Source organism: Larus michahellis, chromosome 4 (genome assembly GCF_964199755.1).
Source record: "Larus michahellis chromosome 4, bLarMic1.1, whole genome shotgun sequence".
NCBI lineage: Eukaryota > Metazoa > Chordata > Aves > Charadriiformes > Laridae > Larus > Larus michahellis.
Window position 1 is genome coordinate 94,457,654 of NC_133899.1, and position 8,403 is coordinate 94,466,056.

An 8,403-nucleotide genomic window follows, 5' to 3' on the forward strand; every position below is an offset into this window, starting at 1 on the left:
CAGCGATGCGGAAGGCTGTGATGAAGGCGTGGAGACTTTTTTATTCGGCCACAGCAGCTTGGATTGGGGAATGCCGGCCAGCCCAAACAACCCAGGCTGGGCCAGGCGCAGCGTAGGGGGTGGCTTCTGCCGCTTCACCTTGAAATTCATCCTGACACAGAGCTGAGCATCAGTTCTGGTGTCCCTTGCCCCGGGAGGGGTCTGGTCTGCTGGCCCGTGGCTAGCTTCACCAGACTCTGGTGGCTCTGCTCTCCCCCGGGGACTTGAGCAGGCAGCGGGGTCCTGCGGTAGGAACAGGTCGCATCACGGGCTTTTTGGGCAAGAAAAAGCTTCAGAATCTCAGGCTAGCGGGATCTGCCAGGGAAGGGCCGGCTGAGGAGCAGCCCCTAGGCTGCAGCCCCCCTTCAGCCACCGCACGCTCCCGGCACCAAAAACCGGCGTGAGCGAAGCGCCGTGAGCAGCTGGGTGGGCGCGGGGCCCTTTGCGGGGAGCCCGCCGGCAGGTCAGGTTGCGAAAGCCCCTCGGGCAACGCAGCCGGCGCCGCAGGGAGGGCAGGGGCCAGGGGGGGCCAGTGGCCCAGCCCCCCAGGAATCACTTCTGCGGCCCCGAGCCGGGCACAGGCAGGAGAACGCAGGCGCGAAGCAAAAACAAACCCAACTCTTTCTGAGACTGAAAATGCAAAAAAGCCTGTGAAGTAACTTTGCACGGGTGACAGCGTGTGGGGTGTGAAAAGAAACCGAGAGCAGGTGCTGCCCCAGCAACGGCTCCTCCTGCTCCGCCGCGATGATGCTCGTGGTGTTTGCACCCCCCGGAGAGAGCCCCAGCCACCCCTACCGCGGCCGTGGCCCGTGCCGCGCCGAGGCCAGTCCCACTGGAGACTGGGATTGGTGTCAGACACCCCACCTTGGCACGGACATGCCACGCTCAGCCCCGAAAGTCGCTTTGGATTTGGGGTTTCTGCCACCAGCTGATGGTGGCGGAGTGTCATCCAAAGGAAAATGCATTTTGGATGCAGAGACACCCAACCGAAGTCAAACCCAGCCCTACTGCTGCTGGGATCCCGGCCCGCTCCTGTCTCCCTGAGTTTTAGCCATCCTGCAGTGATGGCTTCGGGCCGGGTTAAATTGGTGCAAACTCATTAATGGTGGTGGAGAAGTTTTTTAAAGGAAAAACGCTAAGGGCTGGTCTAACATTTGGAGAGTGACGCTGGAGAAACCTAAAGCCAGCCCTGCTCGACACCAGTTTTATTGCTTCGCTATCGGTGGCGCAGGAGCTGGACGTGGAGGTTCAGTGCTGGGTGCGGGGTGGTTTGGTGGACACCAGGGTTCGGTGCTGGGTGTGGGGAGGTTTGTCGGCGCTCGTCCGGCTCTTCGGCACAGCGGCAGCCCCAGCTCTCACCAGTTGCCCTTCCCCTGAACTTCCTGCCCTCGCGGAAGACTCAGGGGCTGTGGTTTCTCGGTGATGCTCACACGGGTGCGGGGCCTCACTGGCAGCCGGGAGCGAAACTGCTTCACCCCCAGCGCTCCGGCAGCCCCCTCAGTCCCCCAGCTGGCGAAACCCCTGGGCTCGCTCAGCCGCAGGGGCGAGGAGAGGGCTGGTGATGTGCCCAAGCCCTGCTCCAGTCTCCCCATTGCTCCCTGGCACAGGAAGACTATGGCCACCGGAGTCACCTGCAGCTCCGTTTCATGCCCGGGTGCCGGCGGTGGAGGCGGATACAGCAGACCTTGTGGTTTTTTGAGGGTCCGGATGTCACTGCAGCCGATCCGCCCAGCCAGCGAGAGTCAGGAGGATGCTGCGGGGAACGTGTCCTGATGGATTTTCAGGCGGCAAACCCAGAGCTGCGCTGCCAGCCAGCATGCCGCGGAGGCCGGGGGAGCTCCTGTTTGTGACCGGCAGCTTTGACCACCCCCAAAAGAAGAGATGTAGCCATCCCTCCCCTTCCCTCCTCCTCTCCAATGCTTGGGTGCATATGGGTTAAATGAAGGGGGCTGTCGGATGCTGCCTGCTCTGAAAGAGATAAAGCCCTGAATATAAGGCAGATTTATCAAGCCGGGCTCCTTGGAGCCATCCCGGGCCCCTGGGGATGGGGATGAGCCCGGCTGGCGGCTGCGGGCAAGCGGGGCCGAGACTTGGCAAGCCGGCCGTGGGAGAGGGGGCTGCCTTGCTGCCAACGCCTCCCCCAGGGAGAGGAGGGGGGAACTAAAATTGGAAAGGCGCAGCTGGAAGCAAACTTGGAGCAATCATCCAAAAAGCCGGCAGTCTCCCGCCTGTGGTTTTGTCCCAGAAAGGCTGTTCCGTGCTGTTCCGATGGGGCCGGGCTCTGGCAGGGGGGGCTCCACGGGCAAGCTCGTGGGCAGCAGCCCAGGCTCCGTCCCAGCCTGAAGGCGGGTGTCCTAGCCCAAAGGTGAGCATCCTAGCCCAAAGGTGAGCGCCCTAGCCCAAAGGTGAGCATCCCAGCTCAAAGGCGGGTGTCCTAGCCCTGGCTGCGGGGAGCGGGTGGCTGCTCCATCAGGGATGCTGCCCAGCCACCACTGCCGTGTCCCTGTGGCTGTGACCCCGGGGGCTTTGGCGAGGGGGCCATATCTGAGCCCCGGTTGGGGTGATTCACTCGTTTCTTTGCTGCCAATGTAGCCAAAAATGCTGGGAGGGGGGTGGAAAAAACCCCGGGGCTAATAGATGCCGGGAAGAGCTCTGCAGCCAGGCTTGGGTCTTATTTCTAATTACTGTCTGCCTGAGCTGCAGCTGGCTCCCGGGGTGGCTGGCTGTATTTGGCTCCCAGAGTTTCCCTGGAAGCCCGCTGGGAGCCCGGGAGAGGTGGCCACACGCCGCCTGGCTGCCAGCCCAGCGCCGGCAGAGCCGTCCCACAGGACCTGGGCACCAAACAGCCCCCGGCCATGATATACCAGGATCGGGCTGGCGGTTTCAGCTGGGAAAGGGAGCAACTGCGTGAAAACAGCAGGAAAACTGAAACAGGGAACACCCCCCCCTAGCTGAAATGCTGGCAGGCTGGGATTTGACAGTGCCTCCTCTCCAAAAATGCCATAGCCGTGGCGTTGCAACGTTTCCAGAGCAAAACACGGGCACCCTTGTGACCCGAAAGGGCCGTTTCCACGGCAGAAAGCAGCTTGCTAAAACCTGCTTCGTCCCCTCCCCATCCGAAAGAAGGAAAACAGAATTTTTTCGGCTTGAGCGGAGCGAAACAATGAGTGTCAACCTGAGGCATTTTCCAGGTCTGCGAGCAGGGAAAAAAAACAACATTTCATGTCAGAGCAGGCTGGAGGGAGTTTGTGCGCCAGCTGAGGTTGGCTTTTGCGTGGCAACGCAGCCGTCCCTGCTGCAGCCACCGCTGCACCCCCCGGACAGCTGGTGCCCCCCCCGCCCCCGGCCTGGGTGCACTGGGGTAAAACCAGCCAGCTTTGGGCCCGGCTGCCTGGTTTGTCCCCTCTGCCGAGACGTCATTTGTTTCTGTTTTCAGCGCCCGGGAAACCCTGATTCACCCCATCCCACGGGGATGCTCCCCGGGGCCGGGGGGTGCGGGGAGGGCTGGGGACCCCCCGAGCGGGGGCGGGAGGGGGGGGGGGGGCAGGAGGTCACCCCTTGTCTTTCGGCCATTGGGGTGGGGGGTCCCCCGCCCAGGCGGGGTGTCCGGGGGGGGGGAGCGGGGGGGCATCGCTCCCCTCCGCCGTCTCCATCGCCGGGCTCCGCATCCCGCTCTCCTGTTGCTCAGAGATGTGGAGGCAGTTGCTAAGAGACACCGACACGTCAGTAGCTGGCCCTCAAGGAAAAAAAGAGGAAAGAAAAAAAAAAAAAAGGAGAGAGAGAGAGAGAAAGGGAGAGACAAGGGAGGCCGAGGAGGAGGAGGGGAGGAAGGAGGTGGGGAAAGACCCGCTCCCGTCGCCAGCCTCGGCAGCAGCCTCGCCCGCGGCTGCGGGAGCCGCTCGCCCAACTCGGCGGCCCCGGGGGCGGGGGCGGCCCGGGGACCCCCCCCCACCATCCCCCGGCCGGCGTGAGTACCCCGGGGACCCCCCGAGGGCTCGGGGGCCGGTGGGGAAGGGGGTGGCCGGGGCGGGGGGTGTGTGTGTGTGTCCGGTTGGATGGGGCGGGGGGGAGAGGATGGAGCCGGGGACGGGGGGGAAATGGGCGAGGGAGGAAGGAGACAAGATGGCCAAGCGGCGGGGGGCGAGCAGGCCCGGGGGGGGCACGCCAGCGCGGGGGATGGCGAGCCGGGGGGAGGGAGGGGGGGCACCCCGGGCGGGGGGGCCAAGGGTGGGTGCCGGGGGGGGACCCGGGGGGGCGCTGGGGAGGGGACCCGGGAGGATGCTGGAGACTCCCGGGGGGTGTCGCGGGGCGGGGGTTGTCCCCGGGGGAGACGGGCGGGGGGGCGCCCCGGCACCGGGCTGAGCTGTGGCAGCGGGGGCTGGCGGGGGGTCTGGAGCGGGCACCCCCCGGGGGGGTGAGCAGGGCCGGGGGGCTCGTTTTGGGCCGAAATCCCCGGGGTGGAGGGTCGGAGGAGCGGGGGGGCCCCGGGGTGGGGGCTGTGGGGGCCCCGGGCTGCGCCCGCCGTGGCCCCTCCAGCCTGGCGTGTGGCTAGCATGGCTCCCCCCGCCGTGGCCCCCCCAGCCTGGCGTGTGGCTAGCATGGCTCCCCCCGTCCCCTCTCCCTCGCAGGCAGCCGAAAACGGCCGGACGCCGGCCCCGCCGTTGCCCCGGGGCTGGCAGACCCCCGTTCCCGCTGCGGCGGGGGGATTTGTCGTGGCCCCCGAATGCCGCCGGGGTGCCCGGAGCCCCTCTTTGCTAGCCCGCAGCCCGGCCCCGCTCCCCAAGGCCGCCGGCAGCCCCGCGGGGGGATGGCCCCCGCCGCCCCGTGAGGGTCCCGGCCCCCCCGCCGTCGCGGGGCCTCGCCGCCGCCCCGCCATGCTGCTGGGCCCCTGGCTGGTGGCGGCGGCGGCGGCGGTGGCGGCGGGCGCCGGGGCGGGCTGCCCGGTGCTGTGCACGTGCCGCGGGCAGGCGGTGGACTGCAGCGGGCAGCGGCTCTTCTCCGTGCCCCCCGAGCTGCCGCTGGACACCGGCAACCTCAGCCTGGCCCACAACCGCATCGCCAGCATCCCGCCGGGCTACCTGGCCTGCTACGGCCAGCTGCGGGCCCTGGACCTGCGCAACAACTCGCTGGCGGCCCTGCCGGCCGGGCTCTTCCTGGGGGCCCGCCGCCTGGCCCACCTCGACCTCAGCTACAACAACTTCAGCCTGGTGGCCGCCGACATGTTCCTGGAGGCCAGCGGGCTGCTGCGCCTGGACCTCAGCCACAACCCCGGCCTGCGCCGCGTCCACCCCCAGGCCTTCCGCGGGCTGGCCCAGCTGCGGGAGCTGGACCTCAGCTACGGGGGGCTGTCGGCCATCAGCCTGGACGCCCTGGAGGGGCTGCCGGGGCTGGTGGGGCTGCGCCTGGGCGGCAACCCCTGGGTGTGCGGCTGCGCCATGGAGCCCTTCCTCAAGTGGCTGCGGGGACGTATCCAGCGCTGCGCCTCGGGTAGGTGCCGCCCGGGCCCGGGGTGCGTGTCCCCCCCCCCGGAGCCCCCCGCACGGGGACTGGCGGCCGGCCCTGACGCCGCTCTCCCTGCAGATTCGCAGCTGGCCGAGTGCCGGGCCCCCCCCGAGGTGGCGGGAGCCCCCCTGCTCTCCCTGACGGAGGAGAGCTTCCAGGCCTGCCACCTCACCCTGACGCTGGACGACTATCTCTTCATCGCCTTCGTCGGCTTCGTCGTCTCCATCGCCTCGGTGGCCACCAACTTCCTGCTGGGCATCACCGCCAACTGCTGCCACCGCTGGAGCAAGGCCAGCGAGGACGAGGACGTTTAGGCGGCGCCGACGTCGCCGACGTCCCCCCGACCCGCCCGCCGCGGCGGGGACGCCTGACTGTGCCTTGTCCTCGTCCCCTCCCACCGCCCCCCGCGCCCGGGGTGGCCCTCCAGACGCCTCCCCGGCTGTGGCGGGGGAGACCGGGGGACGGATCCTCTTCATTTTGCCCCAAAATGGGGAGTTTTTGCCCCGGCGGGCACCCTCCAGGATTGGCCTCCCCCTCAGCGCCGTGAGCTTGGACCCCCTCCTGTCCCCACCACCCAGAGGCAGCGGCACGGGGGTCCTGGGGGGTCCCGGGGGAGCCTCCGCACGGTGCCAGTCAGTGGGGGCTGGGGGCTGCAGCCGGGGAGCAACCCCCCCCGCTTGGGACAGAGCCCCCCAAAAGCGGCGTGTGCCTCGGGGGACGCCGGCCACCCTCCCTGGGGGGAAACCAAGGAAATCACCACTTTCAGCCCAAAAGCAGCACTGCTGGAGCCCCCCCCCGGATCCTGCCCACACTCTCCAGCCTCCCCGAAAAGCCATGGGGGGCTGAGCCCGGGACCCGGTGCTGGCGCCCAGCTGGGCAGCACCGCTCCTGCGGGAGGGGCCCGGGGGACGCCTGCGCCTTGCTGGTGACACCGGGCCATGCCGGGACAGCACCGGGGCCACCGTGCCCAGCGGTGGGAGCAGCCCCTGGGGACGGTGTTCCCGGCCACATTCCCGTCCTTGCCTTTCTCTTCCAAAGTCTGGCGCAGGTTCGGGGACAAACCGGACGCCCTTCGCCACGTCCCGGCTTGCCGATGCGGGAAGGTTGGGAAGCAAAAGGAACGCCAAAAAAAAAAAAGAAAAAAAAAAAAAAAAAAGGAAAGAAAAAAAAACCCAAAAGCCAGCCAACGAGCCCTGTGTCCGTCCGGGGCGGCCGCCGTCCCCATGTGCGTGTTTCACACCCTCTCCGTGGCCGTCCCCGCAGCCAGCGCGCGTCGAGGACAGGAGTGGGGCTGAGGGGGGGCTCGGCACCTCCCGAGGAGGGTCTGCCCCTGAGTTGCTTTATTTTCTCACTGTGTCCCCCCCACATTGCGTGGAGGCAGAGTGTAGCTGTGGGTGCAGTTTAAAGCCAAACCAACCGAAAAAGAAAAGAGAAAACAGGGGAAAACGAGGCGCTGTGCTGGCTCGGCGATGCCACCCCTGCCACTGAGCCTCTGCCGGCACCGGGACCCCTCGAGCAGCGTGGCGGTGAAGGCTGGGTCACAGCCACCCCGCTGCCGTGCCGGTGGTAAGACCCCCCATGGGGCCGTGGCCCCCCTCAGGCTGCCAGGCCCCTCGGGGGCCCTGTGCCCCCCCTGGGGGAGGCGGGTGTCCTGTGACGGGCCACCCCGAGCTGCGGCGAGGCAGGGCTGCACCCCTGGCCAGGTGGGACCCCCCGGCGAGGTGGGACCCCCATCGTGGCAGCAGCCCCCAGCACAGTGTCCCAGGAAGGGGCACTTGGGCTCTTTTTTTTTTTTTTTTTTTTTTTTTTTTTCCCTTTTGGTAAGCGGGAGACACCCCCCCACACCCCAGGCCCCCTCTGGACACCCAGGACGGGACGTTTCCCTCCGCCGGCAGCTCCTGGCTTCATGGTGGGGACAGCGGAGAAGAGCGAAGGCGGCTGCCAGCGCCCGGCTCCCCGGCCAGACGCGGGTGCTCTCGGTCTGAAGCAGAAATGGCCTGGCCCCGGCGCGTTGCTGTGTCCCACTGCGGGGGGGCCGGCACCCGCCTTTGGGTGCCGCGTTCTGGCAGCGTCTGCCCGGTGCCAGCCCTGCGGTGGGTGTCCCCATGGCACGGCCACCGCCGTCCTGCAGGCACGGCAGCAGCGCCCTGCGCTCCCCTGGCTTCTGCCCCTCGCCCCACTCGCACCCCCTTGTCCTTTGCCTTTTCTTTTTCCTTTTTCTTTTTTTTTTTTCTTTTTTTTCTTTTTCTTTTTTTTTCTTTTTCTTTTTTCTTTGCTTTTTCTTTTCTTTTTTCTTTTCTTTTTCTTTTCCTTTTTCTTTTTCTTGTTTGTCTTATTTCTCTTACATGTCTCTTTACTCTTTCTTTTCTTTTCTTTTCTTTTTTCTTTTCTTTTTTCTTTTTTCTTTTCTTTTCTTTTCTTTTCTTTTCTTTTCTTTTCTTTTCTTTTCTTTTCTTTTCTTTTCTTTTCTTTTCTTTTCTTTTCTTTTCTTTTCTTTTCTTTTCTTTTCTCTTTTTCTTTTCTTTTCTTTTCTTTTCTTTTCTTTTCTCTTCTTTTCTCTTCTTTTCTCTTCTTTTCTTTTCTTTTCTTTTCTTTTCTTTTCTTTTCTTTTCTTTTCTTTTCTTTTCTTTTCTTTTCTTTTCTTTTCTTTTCTTTTCTTTTTCTTTTCTTTTCTTCTTTTTTCCCTCCTTCACCCTTCCCCCCCCTCCCACTACACCCATCGCGGGTGCGTGGCGAAGGCTAAGGGGGAAAAGCCGACTCCCGCCCCGGTCTTTGTACGGAGCACATTTTATAACCGCGGATTTTGTAAAACGGCAAGCACTTTTTCAGAGCTGAACCTCAACAATAAAGAGCATCAGTGCA

At 64.9% G+C, this 8,403-nt stretch overlaps 1 protein-coding gene across 1 annotated transcript; it reads left to right on the top strand.

Moving 5' to 3' along the window:
* The first annotated feature begins 3,606 nt into the window (after positions 1–3,606).
* LRRC55 (leucine rich repeat containing 55) lies at positions 3,607–8,403 on the top strand. The gene is made up of 3 exons (XM_074586735.1): positions 3,607–4,006; positions 4,668–5,526; positions 5,620–8,403. The coding sequence occupies exons 2-3, from the start codon at positions 4,914–4,916 to the stop codon at positions 5,853–5,855; spliced, it is 849 nt and encodes a 282-aa protein (XP_074442836.1). The 5' UTR covers positions 3,607–4,006; positions 4,668–4,913; the 3' UTR covers positions 5,856–8,403.

Bases quoted from the DNA above. Each gene is read 5' to 3' on its own strand.
- LRRC55 (XM_074586735.1), top strand. From the start codon at position 4,914: ATGCTGCTGGGCCCCTGGCTGGTGGCGGCGGCGGCGGCGGTGGCGGCG. The intron at 5,527-5,619 runs GTAGGTGCCGCC...CTCTCCCTGCAG, and splicing joins TATCCAGCGCTGCGCCTCGG to ATTCGCAGCTGGCCGAGTGC.